The following is a 17954-nucleotide window of genomic DNA, read 5'->3' on the forward strand; positions in this document are numbered from 1 at the left end:
AAAGATATCCAAGCCCACTGGCTTGGATAGCTTTTGACTGCAAGGGGCTTGGTGACAATGAAAGTTAACTTCATTTGTGTTTAAAATGAAATACTGTAGAACTGGAAATACTCAAAACTTATTTCCCCAGAAAATAAGGAAAGTATGTCTGCTTTTAGCAATAAGGAAGCAGTATAAGTATTCTGCAGCTCCTCACAAAAAGTATGAAAAATTCAGTGTAGCTGGAATTGCCCTTTCTGTAGCTTGAAAGTAAACACACTAAAATAAACAGTTCTATAGTACAAAATGTTGTGAAAAAGCTGTCACCCTGAGAGTGAACAGCCTGTATTAAGATCAGTCACTAACACCTTTCTTCTTGGGAGTGGGGGGTTAAATGTATGTATAACACTGTGGGAGGAAGGGAAGTGCTTTGGTGGAAAAGGGATTTTGTATTTTGCTGGGGAAGCTCGTATCAACAGTCTGGGGCAGCATCAAGATACCTGTAAATATTTCTTCATTTGAAGACACTACTGTCCTTGCTTCCCATTCTGCATAATAAAACTGCAGACCTCATAGCAGCAACTTGACAGCTTAGAGATGTATTCCCCTTGCTCTAAGAAAGACACTGAAGGGCTGAAGTGTGCCCAGAGAAGGACAGTGAAGCTGGGGAAGGGTCTTGAGCACAAGTCTGAGAAGCAGCTGAGGGAGCTGGGGTTATTCAGTCTGGAGAAAAGGAGGCTCAGGGTGACCTTATTGCTCTTTACAACTGCCTGAAAGGAGACTGTAGCCAGGTGGTGGTTAGTCTCTTCTTTGAGGTAACAAGTGACAGCACAAAAGGAAATGGCCTAAAGTTGCACCAGGGGAGGCTTAGATTGGATATTAGGAAATGTTTTTTCACTGAAATTGATGCTGAGTATTGGAACAGGCTGCCCAGGAAAGTGGTTGAGTCACCATCCCTGGAGGCATTTAAAAGATGTGTAGATATGGTGTTTAGGGACATGGTTTAGTGGAGAACTTGGCAGTGCTGGGTTAATGGTTGGACTTGATTATAGAGGTCTTTTCCAAACTAAATGATTCTGTTCTGTGATTCCTTGTAGAGCTCAGCAGGAGAGGTTCTGCTGGGAACATCGTACAAACCACATCTGTCAATTCAGTATGGAAAATATGCCTGACCTGTATAAACAGATTCTCATGCAAAAGCAGGTTTTCATGCTAGTGTGAAGTAATATTACTGGGTAGTTCAGCAGTAGTGCTGAAATAAAACATCTTACTTCCAAGCTCTATTGGAAGACATGTGAACTGTACTTGAACAGTCTGGAAAACCTTGCACACTAACAACTTACTAGTTTGAAATGGTGTTGCCTAGTTTGGCTCTTCAGTGAATGGCAGTGCTGTAGAGATGCTTGACCTGTTTTTCTTTCCTCTCAAAGTTCAGCAGTCAGCACCTAGGTTACTGCTACAATTTTTAAGAAAGGCACAAGTAATTACTGTAAACAAGTCCTGTCTGCAGGAATCAGGAAGTATACTTACTCTTCTGAATGTTGTCTGACAGAAGATGATGGCATTGGAGCTAACCATGGTGCCCCTGACAAGGGTTCTTCCTTCTTGCCTCACGCAAGCACATTATCTTAGAAGTGTTTCTCTGTAGCACTTCAAATTCCTGAAGCAACCAGTTCATGCATCTTGTCTGTTATGGAAAGGTTTTTATCATATATTTAGACCGTCATAATAACTGACTATTTTTTTGAGCCAGGAGTGGAGAGCAGAAAATGAGTTTCATGCCAGCAGAATGGAAGTTCCTATCCTGAAGCTTTTCTGCACAGCAGCTTCTTCAATTTGTGATCCAGAAAGATCTTGGTAGGGGGGAAAGCTTCTCTGCTACTGCCTGTGCTGTCCCAAAAGGCTATAACTGCCTGACAGTCAAAGAAAGCATTGTCCAGCACTTTTTTCCCAGGGCTAAACTCTGGATGGTTATGCCTACAAAACTGAGGGAAGCATTTAATTTAAATTTAAGTAGAAATATGAGAATTACTGGTAAACACTGTAAAGTACAATGCAAACAGAACTACAGAATGAAGTAATGAAACAACGAATCTTTCCTTTAGGGAGTTGGAAGGAAAAGTTAATTTTTTCTGACTTTTTATAGGGCTTTCATTTTGCTTTTGTACTTCCTTTCCTGATTCTTTCCCTCTTGGTCTAAATTCCTGGCTGGCACGCTTTTTTCTTGGTTATCAGGGTTGGGTTATTTCACTCTGAATTTAAAAGTTGCCTTGTGTTTAATGTGTCTCTCTGGGTCACTGTAGAATACACCAAAGTGGGTTTGGTCCTTGGAGCAGTGAGTATTAAGCCAAGCCTGGGATACTTATGATGTTGACAGCATCCTACTCAAGGGCTATTCAGGAGACTCTCTGCTGGCCTGCTGAAGCAAGAGTTAAGATTTTAAATGGTCTTTTTAAAAGTTGTCGTCTGACTTGTAGAAAGCTGAGTCTCTGAAGCTACTTGTCTGTAGATCAGATGCATATGATCTTAATGTTAAGTAACTGCATGTGTTGGTAGGTGGGCATCACTACTCAGTGAGAGGTAGGGGGAGTCAATAGTACCTCATGGCAATTTACTGAAGAGTTAATTTATCTATTAACCAAACAGTTCCCTTCTGGTAAGGAAAATGTCTTTATTGTTGCCAATTAATCTATAAACCAGAAGTCCAGGGATAACACATCCTCTATGCTGTTAGGAAAAACCCTTTCTTTTTTAACAGTACTGGAATAATGTTAGTAATAAACATAAGAAAGCTGCTGCTGCTTTCACAAGCTACTCTGTATTTAATAAGAGTACATGATATTATGTATGAAAAAGGTGAAATTCCAGTCTTTTCTTCAGTTCTAATGTCTCTGACACTTCAGAGGAGTAATACAGCAATGGGGGCAACTTCCTTTATTACTCTGTACAGCTTTGAGACCTGTGGGTGCTGTGAAGGCTGTTACTCTGTATAGCTGATCAGGCCAGAACCCAGCTCTGAACAGCTCTCTGGAGGTGGCAGGGTAGGCCTGTACAAGGAGATGTGTCAGTTCTGTCCCCAGACAGTCCTTCAGAAGCTTTGGCACTGGAGTGCTGATGATAGTAAATGTAAAGCTGCATGAAGTGGGGAGAAGCTCCTGATGCAACCATCTTCAGTTAAGCATTGTATTTGGATTGTAAAGGGGTAAGAATATAGTTAAGGAAAGTGAACCCTTGAGTGTTCTCAGTATCTCCTTTTTTAATATCCCTTCTGTGCAATGGAATTTCAGACTTGGCATTCATTTAGTATGTGTCTCCTGATGGGCAGCCAGCCCTTGGTAGGTTTTGAACTAATGAGATCAGCTATTTCTAATATCTACTTCTTGGTTCTGCTGTTGGCAGCAGTTACACCAAACATAATGAAGGCTGGATGCCAGCTTCAATTTGAATGCCTCTTTCAGCATTTTTGAGGAATTGATTTAGGGACCGAAGTTTGTAGAGCTATCAAGTTATAATAGGTGGCATTCTCCATCCTGGAAGATCTACAAGGACAAATAATTTGTGATGGAAGAAGTGCCCTTGTATAGTTTTATTTCCATTGGAACTCAACCCTGAAGATGTGGCTGCCAAACTGAGTTTGTGAACTATGTTCAGTTATCATGTCTCCTTATGAGAATATCTTCTAGCAGAATAGAGCAGTTCCAGAGGTGGTGGTGATCTTCATACACCTGCTTTGTCTACAGTAATAGTGTCTAATACATATGGCTGTGACTGAAGGGTGACAGTGGTTGTGGTGTAGACTAGAAAGTGGGGAAAGGGTATCTGGCTTGAGGTAAACTCAGTTGTATGTCTGGCTGTAAGTACTTACATAATGTGCCTTTTGTGCATGCCAAAGGGATTGGTGCTTATGTAGGAGACAGTGTTCAGGAGGTTATGAAGCCATCTTTGGTAAGACTTGCTATCTGCTTGTTGCAGTGGGCAGTCTCTGGCGTGGCTAGAAACTTTTTTTTTATTGGGAAAAATGGGTTATGGTAGGAGAACATGTCATTTTTATCTTGCTAGTTTGGGGTATTTAGAAAGCTTATCAACCAGCTTGGAGACTCCACTTAGAGTAGGTGCCCACTCTTCAGCAATAACACTGTGCAAGTAAAGGGCAAAGTACTTGGAATTGTTGAGAGAAAGACAGCATGATAAGATGCTTAAGAGAAGGGGATCCAGGTGAATTGATGGCAGGTGATGATGACAAATTTTAGAGGCTTTGGGTTTAAAAGGAAGCCCTTTATACTTATCAGGCTACTGATGAAAAATCAACAGAGAATTTGTACTTCATCAAACAGCTTATTCATTTAAGAATGCTTCAGCAAAGCTTAGTTGTCATCAGACATGCTTGCATTTTATGTGTAACCCCACAGAACATACCAAAGACTCACATGGAAAGCTTATATCAAGACTATTCCAGTACTCCAAGCTCTTGCATATGGGGAAGCAGGATTCCTAGGCTGACTGCATAGCCAGTCCTGCTAAAAGCAGTGCAGGAGGGAAAATAGGCTCAAGAAAGTATTATTTCACAGCCACTTTCTGTAAGTGGCTAGACTTCCCACAGAAGTCTACAAATCCTGGAACTGACTTTTAGTGGTTTATACAGAGGAGAGTAAGAAAGTACTTCAGTCTCCATGATTTGAGACACCTGGGGCCAAGGGGGAAGAGTCTGTGCAATGGTTTGAAGCATTCAGTATGCTAATGTTTGGGAAGCATGGGGATCACTCTTCATGGAAATCTTGCTTGAATTACTGTCCTTTGTTGAAGTATACACCTGGTATTACTTCAACTCTTCTGCTTTTCTGGGAACTTCTTTTGAGAAAAACATCCCATTATGATGGAATTGCTGACTTCTCACCTAGTGACAGCACAGATTTGTAATCCTGCTGCATTTGCTAGTGGAGATCAACAGCTTCAGCTATCATTATGACAGACTAAAGTAGGGGATATGGTTCCTGAGAGATTAACTTGGCATAAGGTATACAGTAGGGTGTTTTGAGTTTGTTTTTTGAGTTATGCTGAATAAGCACGGAACTCCTTAAACTGGAAAGACTGGATTGTATTATTAAACAATACAATTTAGTGAAGACAAGATTCCACATTTTATATTAATGGAAGTTTTGTTATTGTCTTGGGACAAGAAGTTCATTGCTTGACTGTTCAAACATTTGGATTTTCTATCTGGTTCAACATATATAGTAGCAAAGGTAAAGAGAAGAAATAGTCCAAGTTAAACATACCTTTTCTTGTCAATGTGTTTGACAAATTAAATATAATCTTAAATTTGTTCTAGTCTTACATGTTACCTTGGTGCAGGAATACTTTGAGTAGGAGAGTGAGTTTTAACAGAAACTGAAGTAATTACTGCAAATAAATTAAATAATTCTCTACCTTAATACTGCCAGACTTACTAGAAAGATTTAAAAGTTGTGTGTTAGAAGTGTGAGACTTAAGATGAAGTTCCTGTTTTGTGTTTAAGTTTGGGTTTTCTCCACTGTTCAGATGATTGGTGTACTGAACTTATGAGATGCTTAAACTTGTGACTTACAAAACTGAAGTTGGATTTTATGAAGCGATACAGCCATGTGGATATAAAAATTGTGTGGGAGAAGGGATTATTTTAAAATATGAAATGAATTTCTTGTCCCTGGTGTCTCTGGCATTTTCTTTCCCACAAGTAAATGTAGTTAGGCACTTCCATAAACTTGCATGTCAAAAACAAAAATAGAGAATTTTAAAAGTTCACTCTCTGACTGCAATGACTTTTTTTTCTATGAACAATGAAATCACAACAATAAAAAACCCAGAGAGCTGCTCTGAGATGAAGTGCAATTCTAAGGGTTTCTCCCAAACCCTTGGTGGGCTCTTCTCCCAAACCTTTGGTGGGCACTTCAAATCCTCCATTAGGCAGCTTCTCTGGATCTAGTACCTCATCTTCTAAAAACAGAACACAGCTGCTGCATCATGTTTGGGGATCAGTTTGCAAAGAAAACGAAAGTATTATTTCCTAGCTAAAAGTAATCTAACAGATGAAGCATAATCCTTAAGCGCTGCCTTTCATTGTAGTGGCTTACACAAAACAAAGCTTGAGGAAAGGAAAAATCACTGAAGAAAAAAGAAGTTTCTAGGCTGTAAGAGCAAAAAACTGTCTTGAATTCAACTCATTCAAATAAATCTAGATTTTGCTGGCTTTGCTGTGTGCTCCCATGCATTTGCTCAGCCTTTACCATCCTCAAGCACAGGCTCTGTGCTTTGAACCCATTCTTGTTTGCACAGCTGGAGGCTTGGGGTTGAAACATAAGTGGTGCTTTAACTTAGGCTAGATTCTTCACTTTTCAGGAGGGGTGACTCAAGGAATAAAAGTATTACAATATCTTTCTTTTAAGTACCTTCTACCTGGGGGAAGTGCCCTTCTGAAATTTGTTGGAAAACCCTTAAGTCTCAAAAACTGTATAAAACTGTAGGATGCTAAAAATCTCCACCCAAGGAGTGGAACTTCTTAAGATGCAGGACTTTGAGAACCTTTGTCTTAATAAGTTATCCAGGTGCCAGTGAAGTACAAACTTGTGAGTGTTTCCAGAAGGGTATATTAAAATAAATAAATCTCTTCCTTCCCCTGCCCCAAAACACATGACAAACTTCCCAGGAAGTTCACTTCAAAAGCCTTTTTTCACTTGCTAGATTCTGAGGCTGCGTGGGCACTTTCAGGACAGAGGCTGGACAGCCCAGTCAGCTGTTGGGAGTTTGGTGGCTCTGGTTGGTATCTTTCTGCATATGTAAGACTGCAGACCCTGAGAGAGTTTTTAAGACTTTCAAATTCTCCTCTTTGTATTGCTAGAAGTGAGGCATTTTGGGTCTCCGGCTCAGAACAGGATCTCTGACCCCTGTGAAACCTGCTAGGATTATGGTTCCATGGCAGGAAACTTGGCTGAAGTCCAAAACCAGTGGTTGAAATTAAAGTCCTTGTGCCCTGTAGGCAACCTGCCATGGGGCTGAGAGTCTAGCCATGATTAAAACTGGAACTTGGCTCCAGTTCTGCCTCCAGAATGGCTGCTTGCACCAGTTTGGAGCCTGAAACCAAGGCATAAAAATGTGAAATGACTCTTTCCAACAGCAACAAAAATGTCGAGAAGTTTATAGTCTCCCTTAATGTGTAAAATGGTATGGTTTTCCTGAGGAGTTCTCTCTGGGAAGGAGAGAACTCATTGCTCATTTGTACTTAAGTCAGGCCAGTCTGAGAACTTTGACTAATCAGTGGGTGATCTGTGCCACATGAATATACCTAGATGAATCACCTTTCCCAAGATGTATTCTAAGGGTCTTCAAACTTGAAATCTGCCAAAACAGGAGTAAAGTGTTGCATGTGCTGTTTTGTCTATCTCAGTTTTGTTAGGCAGCAGCACTCTGCAGTACTAATCTGAACTGAAGCTGCTAAGTAGCAGAGGCACCTCTGTTTTGATCTGTAGTGAACTCTAGATTTGTTTCTCAATAGATTTCCACTTTCTCACGTTTGTGTCATTTGTGTCCCTTGCTCCCTCTTTTCCCTGAAGCCTTGCTAAGGCATGTTACTGTGGTACTACAATGCCTTGGCCATTTCTTGTTACCTCCATCACAAAAGGCTCTGCTGTTCTGTTTGTGCTTATAATGTACCCAGATGGTGAATAGAATGAGTGACCACCAAGCTCATTTTCACTTGTGGGGTCAGACCTTTTTCTGCTAAATAACACGAGTGTTCCCAGCTGCTGTGCAGCTGCAGGGAGTCTGCTTTCCTTCACAGACATTAAAAACCCTTTAATCAGTGTTTGTTGTTTGTCAGCAGTGGTGTTGAGGTGTGGAGAAAAAGAACAGATATGCTTTGTTGGCAAAGTTAACTTCATTCTGACCTCTTATCTTCCCTTTTTCTTTTCAAGTCTGAAGAAGTAGAAAGCAGTTTGGGAAGTGGTTTCTGCAAGCACCTGTGTAAATGTATTTGCTAAAGGAGGAGGTTTGTGTCCTTATACAGATAGAATGTTTGACATAAAAAGATGCTCTGAGAGCTGCATTGAACTGGAAACTCTTTAGGGCAGGGACTCAAACTGGCTGGAATAGGCACTGTGCAGACTCCCTTAGTGTAAATAAATGTTACATAAATACAAATACTGTTGCTTAATACTAGTGTTACTTATCTTAGTATTGAGTCTATACTCAGTGGATCCCATTTGCAATCTGGTCAATTTTAACTTTTTCCTGTTAAATAGATTATTCCTTCTAGTTTTGGAAGGAGGTTTGTTCGTTTCGTTGTTTTTGTTTTTTTTTTTTTTTAGCTGGGGTGTTGTGTTTGTGGTGGTTTGTTTGTTTTCCTTTTAGTTGTACTTTAATAGCTTTCTTCTCATGAAGGAAAAGGGAGGAGGTAAGAGCTGATAAGCTGTCTCCAATCCCGTTTGCTTTCGATGTAGTCTGTTCTGAAACAAATGGGAACACAGAAATCAAGAAGAAGCTTTGAAAAATTTCAGAGCTAAGATAATTATTTTCATCTTCTTTCTAGATTAAGCTTGGACACCTGCTGGTACTGCATATGTTTGCATGTTTGCTTTTTCCCTGAGTCCAGGTTTGCTCGCATTGTGTGTCTGTGTGTAGAGAACCAGGCACTGCTCTGTGAGTAGTGATTTTGTTGTTTGCAAAGTCTGTCTGTGTGTGCATCCTGGAGCTGTTGGGACATCAGGCTTTGATTTGAGCTTTGAAAGTAATTGTAGGACGTTTGGCATTAAAGGCAGAATATTTACCTTGCTGCTCTTCCCCTGGAAAGACCAGAGAATCACATTCCTGTCTCAGCTGTGTCTGGAGAGGTTGGGTACCAGGCATTAGGGCACATTGCTCACAGCCCTCAGCCCAGCTCAGCAGCATCTCCAGCAGTGACCAAGCAGCTCTTCTGGAGCAGAGCTGTGTCCTTGGGAAAGCAGTGCCTGTAGGATTTATAAAATAAAAGTAGGATTTATAAAACAAAAATCAAACTGACTGTATATGGATTGTGGTCCTAGCTGTTAAAATTACAGAGCCAAGGGGTCTCCCCATGGTGGACAAGTTTTAGCATTCATCCATTCTTTTTCTTCATGCAGCTGAAGTTGCTTACAGTGGAGGGTCATGCTCTTAGACCAGCAAAATGCTGAAGGAAGACTTTTTGTGCTGGGCAGGAGGAGATGGACGCTCACAGCATTTAGTATATTAAATGTCTGTGTGGTCTGTATTGACCATCACTTCTGCAGCATGAATTCTTACTTGCTAGAAAGGGACAAAGAACCACCATTTTATACCTGAATGCTGTCAGAGCTGCTGACCAAAGATGTGGGCTGTGAGCTACAGTGGAGCAGCTACCCTACTCTTAGGGGGAGTTTTCGAAGCCCTTCAGATCTCCTGGAGATACTGCTGGCCTTTCTGGCAGCGTGGTTTGCTTGCGTGAGAAGAACTCTGATCAGACAGGTGTGATCCTGGATCCTTCTTGAATTTATTGCAGACTCACACAGTTACAATCTGCCTGAACAAAACAAGCACCATCTTGTGCAACTACGTAAACCATTAACTTTTTTGGGCAAGGCAGGTGTGGCATCTTCAGTGTCTGGAAAGCACCGAACATGCTGTGTGGGCGCCCTACTGTAATCCAAATTACAAATGCTAAAAAGGCTTTTGATTTTTTTAAAATTTTTTTTTCTAATAACATGATTCTTGGCTTAATTTGGGTAGGCAAGAACTTCACAGACTGCATTGGGGTGCCCTGCATGTTTCCTCAGGCCCTCATAATTAATCAATGTCGAGTTGTTTCTTTGTCTGCAAGGAGGCACCTGAGGAAAGCTCTTCCACAGCCTTAGGTTTAACTTGTTTGTCAGCCCTGAGAACAACTTTCTATTCCTTAGAATGACAAAGGGGCGTTCTTGATGTGTAAGTCCCCTCTATACTAAATATTTTGGTACAGGCTGCAGAAGGCTTGAGTTTTCATGATACAAGAAGACTTTCAATAAGCTGGTAATAGAGTTTGATGCTAAGAACTAGTATTCCAGATTTTCTTGTTGAACCTCTGGCCTGTGGAACTCAGCTTCTGACAAGGAATTTGCAAAAAGTTTCATGTCTGTAACTCAAGTCTCCAGATGTGATAAATAGGAGATCTGTGTGTTCCTTCTAAACCAGAATGGCTTCTGTGTTGAATTGAATACTTAATTGCTGCATGTGCGCCATACTGTCCTATCAGGCAGCTCTGCTTTGCAAGTCTGTTTATACATACAGAAACCTGAAAAGCCTTGTGAGTCTTTCAGTGTCTGACATCACATGCTGGGAGGAGGCTTCAGCATCTTCAGTCTGTTGCTCTTTGCCGAATGTTTACAGTCACTACCAATATTTGCATTTTGGGGGCAACAGAAAGACATTACTGTAGCCAGAGCAATTCCAAGTTAAGTTGTGATAGTCCAGCCATTGAAAAGAAAAAAATCTGGTCCAGCTCTACAATGTTTTTATAGTCTAGTCCAGGTCTCTATAAACAATTTAAAATTACCTTCAGGATTAAATTTTCCAATTTCCCATTTGGAGCAGGTGTTGCCAGGTTATAGAATGTGTTGCAGAAAAGGAACAAAAACATTTCAAAAACACTGTGCTGTAACAAATATGTCAAGTCTGTGACAGAGGAGATCTTAAAAAATGTTTGCCCCACCAAAAGTAAAATGAATGCAAACCTTGCTTACTTTTCCCAGCTGTCATGTTTAAATAGGGGGTTTAGTAATGTATTAGTCTTCAAAAGATCCAGCAGTACAGTATGAAAATATGAAACTTCTCAATTGTTTTTCATTTAACTGGGGAGAAAAATTTTTAGTAATGAAAAAAACCTACCAGCAACCAAATATCAGAGATGCATGTTCTCAAAACCAACCCAAACTAGGCTTCAGGCAATGTTTTTTCAACAGTTTTAACCTCAAAGCATAGAGTAGACAGCTTTGTAGGAAACTGTAACACCAAGGTGATTATGGCAGTGACTCACACTTCCCTGTAAGGCATCCAGCTATCAACACACTTGGAAAGCTGTGGCTTTGTGCATGCAGGCAGGGTGTCAGTCAGTGCCCATTTGCCAGCCAGCTCTGAACTGCTGAGCTCAGAACTGCTTTGACAGTGGGCTGGGATATCAGTGTGTTAGAGAACAGCTCTGGTGTCCCCAGGCTTGCAAGAGGCTGTAGAAATGGGAGGTAGGGATGGGGAAGTGCAGGGCAGGTTTGACTTACCTTTTATATGCTTAATCCTCATGGAACTTGTTTGAAGAATCCTCTGAAATCTTCCTGTGAGCAAGTGATTGGGTTTGGGCAATAATTAAAGGTCTGGCGAACCACTAAGTGTGGTAGTATGGAAAGAGAAAAAGGCTGCTACTATCATGACTGGCCAAAAATTTCTGCAAGCAAGTAGTTATGGAAAGATCACCGTCATTTGGATCCTCAGGAAAACAATATGAACTTGGGAAAGAGACCTGGGTGTCCCTATAGGCAGTTCAGAGTAGAGTTGAGGGTACAGCAGTAAACTCCTTCCAGATGTTGGGATTTGCAGGGAACAAGCAGACAAAAGGTGGGGACTCATGTGCATGGTGGGTTTCCCCATCACCAAAAACAAGGCAGAATGCCAAGGAAAACAGTAGTGATCATGATATGGAGAGAAGTGATCTGGGTAAGAAGTAGGAAGGTTAGGATTATTCAAACTGTGCAAGACTAGCAATGGATGCCACATTTGTACAAAATGGGTTGCATCACAATGGAATGCTCAGGAAGAAGAGGTATGCAGAAAGATGATATAAATTCAAACTTCTGAAAGCAAATAGATTTTCACATAGTGTGCAATTAGATTGTGGGATGCATGGAGTGCAGTTGCCAGCTGTGCTGGGTGTCATCAGGAAGGAACAAAAGGTGACTTAGGGAGTGTGCAGGTATGCTCTAGTAGATGGTATTCACAGATGATATAAACAATGCTTTCAGAAATATCACTGATATAAAACATCACATGGTTACATGCATGGTTCAACTACCAAGGCCAATCTTGGTAGTTTATTTGTATTCCTCTGTCTTTGGTGATAAATTTTTTATGTGTCTGACTAAAATTGTCTAGTACCAGGTACTGTTTGTGGCACAGCACTGGGCAAGCTAGACTGTTGTGACTCAGTGTTGCCCTTCCCGTGTGGGTTGTGTTTGGCTTTGCACATCTTACTTTTTTAGAGGTGAGGCAGAGTGAGTAATGTTTCCATTTTATTAAAAAGAATGGAATACACCGTTAATATTTTTAAAGATGTGTTTCATGTAAAGTTTCCTTCAGGCAAAGTCAGCTTTGTTAGGCAGCTTAAAATGCATTATAGTTGTACTGTAATTGTCATTAAAAAAAAATACACCATGCTCAGTTTTGGGAAACCAAACAAAACCACTGTTTTTTCTCTCCCTCCTTTTTTCACGTCCTTCAGTTTTTAATAAGCGACCGTGACAGAGACCCGCAGTGTAACCTGCATTGCTCGCGGTCGCAGTCCAAGCCGCTGTGCGCGTCCGACGGCAGAACGTACGAGTCCATGTGCGACTACCAGAGAGCCAAGTGCCGCGAGCCCGGGCTGAGCATCGCGCACCGCGGCCGCTGCAAAGGTAGGTGGATTCCAAATGCCTCTGGGAGGAGAAGTGGGAGGCCAACCTTGTAAGAAACTGAATTCTTAGACCTGAGATTAGTACCGTGCTGTGAGAGTAATCTGATCTGGAATTGTGCGTTCCTGCAAGCATGGGTGTCTGAGTCTCGGTTTGGGCAATAGAGTATGAGCTGGCTGAATTATCAATGAAAGAAAGGCAAAGGAGCCACAGGCTCCTGGAGAAAGGCTGAAATATATTTCTGCAGACAGAAACAGCTGGACCCATGGAAGTACAAAACCAAATCCTGAAAGCAGACTTCCTCCTTGCTACCTGTGCTGATGAGGAATCAAGACAACTTTGACCCTTTGACTGGCAGGAATTTGGAGTGGGGAAGAATCTGATGCACACTAGATGTCTAGTCCCTTTTCAGACATACACAGCCTTTCTGTGCTGAGCTAATTAAGAAGGCAGTGCATACAAGGCTTTACATGGATTTTTTTTAACGTTTGCTGTTACACATCTACTTGGAAGTGTGAATAGTGCCCCTCAATTCAGCTCTTAGTCTAAAGATGAAGTTGACACCAATAACTCTTTAAAAAAGTTTCTTGTGACAAGTGATTTGCATTTACAATGAAGTGAAAAATAAAGTGGAGTCCATTTTCTGAGAGCACAGTTGGCTCAGAGGGCAGATGGCACAGGTGTTTTTGGCAGTGGATTAATGTGACAGGAGAAAATCATTAAAATCTGGATAAAAAGAAAAATCAGGATAAAAAGAATTAATTTAAGCCTGGAATTTGTTTATAAAGGCTTTTTTTACTATTGTAAAAATGTATCTTTGTTAGAATTACTTAATATAAAATGGAAATCTCTTTTCAATGTATTGACAGACTTTATAGTTCAGGTGACTTATGAGCCTGACTTCAAATATGGCTCTCTTTTAAACAGTTTCTCATTGGAAAAAACTTACTCATATGATTTTTTTTTTTTGTTTTTCCACCACTGCTGCGTTGGTTTATGGCAGCTTCTCCCATAGCATGGATTGAGGCCTTTGAATCAGGCTTCTTTCTAAATACTGGAAGCCCAGAACCTTTCTTCACAGAGCTTGAGAAGCACTTGGATTGTTCTTGCAAGTGATGCATTTTTGAGTATCACAATAAGAAGCAGTATAGTGAGAGTCCTGTTTTTTCTTTCATTCCTTGAGCAGAGTGTTTTAAATAAGAAGGAACAGCTATTTATATGCCAATAGCTGTTATTGGCATATAAACAGGCACTGTTCAATTGCTTGAAACATGAGATCTGAAATGCAGTACATCCATATACTAAACTGTCTGTCTATGGAAGTAGACAAAATTTGCTTCCCAAACTACATGGCCTACTGCATGTTGTGATTCCAGAGTCCCAAAGAAGTAACTGAGACTTTTTGTCTTGGGCACAGGTAAGGTATACTTGCTTTCTGATGCAACTGTAATGTTTGGTTGAAGCTAACTTGGATTCTCCTTTCCTTTTTCCTCTTACCCTGTGGTACTATACAGTACCCTGTGGTACTAACTGTTTGAGAGTGTTTGTAAACTGCAAGTCTTGCTTTTAACCCACTGACACTCCCGCCAGTCCCTGTGAAGTAGGAATATTCTTTTAACTATCACATGCAAATTTAACCTAGCTGGTAATTTCCATATGTGCAGCTCTTGAAAGGTATTTTGTTTTTCTAGCTGCATTAGGAACATGACCCCTAGTGCATAAAGATCACAGTTGTTGGCAGATCCGGGCAGTTGTGAGACAGCTGTGCTGAGCTGCAGGTTGTTGGCCAGGTCTGTATTGTGTACTTGCAAAAAGGAAGGTATTTCCAACAGTGTTTGAGCACCCTGTACTGCAGCAGGACATTGGGTATATCCTGAACAGCCTTCACTCCTCCTGCATGACACATGCTCTACAGGAGAGCTCCCATGGAAGTGTAAGTGAATCCCACGGGCCATTGAGCTCAGTCACATGCAGTTGTGAGAGATACTGCACCCCAGAGCTTATCCTTATGGAATGAGAAGTTTTAACTTGCACTTCACTCTCTGAAATGGGAAAAACAGCAGGCGACTAAAATAAGTAGAAGAGAAAGTATCCTGTGGACAGCAAGGCATAGTTCTGCAGCCCAGATTATCATAGGCTTCCAGTGTATATGCTGATGGCTTGAACTGTGCTTGTGCCAAGGAAAACAGAATGGTTTCCATAGTGAGAACAGAACCTTTTTGATTCAAGTTAATGCTCTGTTCTCTCTCAAGAATCTAAGGACCTTTAAAGATGAAATCTTGCCAGCCCTTTGGGAGCTATAACCCTGATTCAGCTCTTGTTTGTTGCTAGCTTCCTCACATGCTTTTCAATGAAATTCCTTCAGTGCTAAATTATCTGAACTCCCTCCAAACCCTCACACATCGCAAAGGGTTAAGAGTCAGGAGTAGCTTAAAGTGATCAAATTATGGCATCCCTGACAAATGGAGCCTCACTGATGGGATTCTAGAGAATAGTTCCAGATGCTATCGCTGTGTCTAAAATACACAGCCAAGCAATGCTACCTGAATCTTTTCTCAGGAGGCGTCATAATATGTTAAATAAGAGTTATACCTCAAAACTTTGCGGGGGTGAAGGACAAATACTTGTTAATCTTGACAGCTTGCCAAGAGTCATTTATGCAGTGATTGTTTTACTGGTATGTGTCTGTGGCTTAGAATACATTTCAGTTCTGTGTGAACTGGTTGATTTCTAGGAGCTTCTTTGGTTTATTTAATTACTATGCGGGAGTGTTCTAAAAGTTCTCTTTAGATTTATTAATTGGATTAATAAGTCTGCTGGTACAGAGTTTGCTCTTATCACAAGTCACTGTGTAGAGTGAACCCATCTGTAAGTTACGGGTGGAGATTGTAGCAGGACCTTCAGCCTTTCTCCTGAGACACAGTAAATGAACACAGTTTTTGGCTAATGTGCTAGAAAGGCAGGTCTGACTGGTGGGTTTTTTGAAGATAATCTTCTCTACCTACTATTTTTGTTGGATGGAGATGATGTTTTGAAACCACTTTGTCTGCTCACTAGATCCCTGTGTTTTGTCTTCAAATCTGCTTTATTCTCCCTTGATTGTGAGTAAGAATGTCCTTCCTTGGCAGCAGTTAGTAAAATCTAAAATGTCTTTTGTGGTCACTTTGCAAATTTAGGCATGTTCTGAATAAATTAGGGAACTCTGGAGTAGGAATGCAATATGGATACCAGAAGAGGAACAAAGTGCATTGATGTGAAAGGAAGACAAGAAGGTGACCAGGAGTAGTCAGTGTGGATGGGGAAGTCGTGCTTAACCAACCACATTGCCTTCTACGGTGGGACAGCTGGCTGGATAGATGAGGGAAGAGTAGTGGGTGAAGTCCACCTGGACTTCAGGGAGGCTTTTGACACCCTCTTCTATGATATCCTCACAGGAAAGCTTAGGGAGTGCAGACTGGACATGTGGACAGTGAAGTGGTTTGAGAGCTGTGTGAGCAGCTGCCCAAAGAGGTTGTACAGTCTCTTCCTCTGGAGTTATCGGTAGCTGTCTCTACTCAGTCCTGAGTAGCGTGCTCCAAGGGACCCTATGTTAGCAGGAAGTTTGGACAAGATGACCTCCAGTGGTCCCTACCAACATGAATCATTCTCTGTGGGTGATCAAGTTTGAGATTCCTGGTGTAGGACTTGGCCCAAATGAAGTGGAAAACAGTGAGGAGAGTGACTAATGATTGATATCCTGTACAATAGACAGGCATGTTTTTGTAGTTTGCTGAGATCCATTTTTGCCTGTTTTATGCAAATACACAGATAATTGAGTAGATGGGTATGAACGTGCTGACTTGAGTGCAGCTGAACTGCTTCATGTCTGGTGGAGACCTGGCCTGTATGAGACAGTTACCTAATGGAACTGAAAATAGTTGGATCAATTTTTGCTATTTGAACTTTGGATACAAACATAGGAGAATTAAAATTAAGTAGCTTTAATAGATTTTAGTGGTTGCATTGTATTGATTTGGTGCTAGTGTTATGTGAATCCTGGAGATGTTTTACTTTGTGTTGTTAGCAGAGCTTGGTTCTTTATACTGTGATGTTGTATGGTGTCAATACTGCCTATGCCTGCTGAGGAGAGGTTGCTGGAATTCTTGGAGCCTGTTCAGGAGTGCAGTGTGTATATTATGAGGGACATGGTGGTCTTGTTTGAATAAACTATTCATGGATAAGATCAGCCATGGTAACTAGCCAATATCATTGCAAAATCCAAATTATGTGCACCTGCATTGTGCTGATTAGGCCAGGGATGTCAAAAATATCACTTGTAGTTAACAATCTCCTGGTTGCCAGCTGCCAGCTTGAGAATTAATTTTCTTTAAAAGGCAGCTTTCTGAGCTACAGTGAATCTGTCCCAAGTTTGAATATATTTAAAGTAAAATTCAGCAGGTCTGCTTTCAAAAGCAGTTATGCTGTTTTGGTTTTTCACCTAATGTAATGAAGGGAAAAGTGTCCAATTTAGTCTGCTTGAACCATGAAACTGGAATGCATTAATGCCATTCTGGTTTATAAACGTGGTGTTTGATATTCCAGATAACATTTCTAAAAACAGTCAAGAAAGTGCTGAAACACTTGGGTAAGCAGTCAAAATGCAGAATAGGGTATATGAACCTACAATCATAAGATCAGGCTTTAGTAAAATTTGTAATGCATCTTTTTTGGGGTGAGCTATTTGACAGTTACTTTTTAAACACTTGGCACTTATGTAATACTTTACATTTTCTAATTAACAAAGCAAAAATAGCAAGGTGAAGTCATCTCACTGAAATCACATGTTGATGCAAACATTATAAAAATACCAGCCTGTGGAGTGAGGAAGAGAAGGATTGACAGTCCTTTTAAAAACAAACTGGTAAATGTTGATCTTAAAGGCACTGTTTTTACTGGAACTGATCTGTGGAAGACTGACAAAAAAGATAGCAATATGCATGCACCTCTCCACCCAGCGTGGTATAAAGGTGTTCCAAATCAAGGCTGTAAAAGGACTGGCATGCCCTTTGGAAATCAGTGAGGGAGGATGGGAGAAATAATCAGTCCTGAGTGTTCATGAACAGGAGAAAAACTCTCTCTTCTCTGTACTTCAGCAACAATTTGAGAAGAGTCGCCGCTTGATCCAACGATTGAAGTGCAGAAGGTGCTGCAACGAAGTTGAGCTCTTCAACACTGTGGTGTAGTGGTGGTGTGCTCTGAAGTGTGGTCTGCTGGGTCGGAGTAGGGAGTTCAATCTATAAAGGCCTGTTAAAATTGCCAGGAGAGACTTAGTAGCCTTAG

General features: G+C 41.0%; 1 protein-coding gene across 4 annotated transcripts in view; it reads left to right on the top strand.

Annotated features, from left to right (window-relative positions):
• The window catches only part of SMOC1 (SPARC related modular calcium binding 1), a 106507-nt gene that overhangs the window by 7196 nt on the left and 81357 nt on the right, over positions 1-17954 (top strand). For all 4 annotated transcript variants that reach the window (XM_031065510.1, XM_031065514.1, XM_031065523.1 and 1 more), the window contains exon 2: positions 12467-12638. In XM_031065510.1, the coding sequence (XP_030921370.1) occupies positions 12467-12638 (172 nt within the window). The remainder of the gene's footprint in view (positions 1-12466; positions 12639-17954) is intronic.

The sequence above is a fragment of the Geospiza fortis genome, unplaced genomic scaffold, assembly GCF_000277835.1.
Source record: "Geospiza fortis unplaced genomic scaffold, GeoFor_1.0 scaffold54, whole genome shotgun sequence".
Lineage (NCBI taxonomy): Eukaryota > Metazoa > Chordata > Aves > Passeriformes > Thraupidae > Geospiza > Geospiza fortis.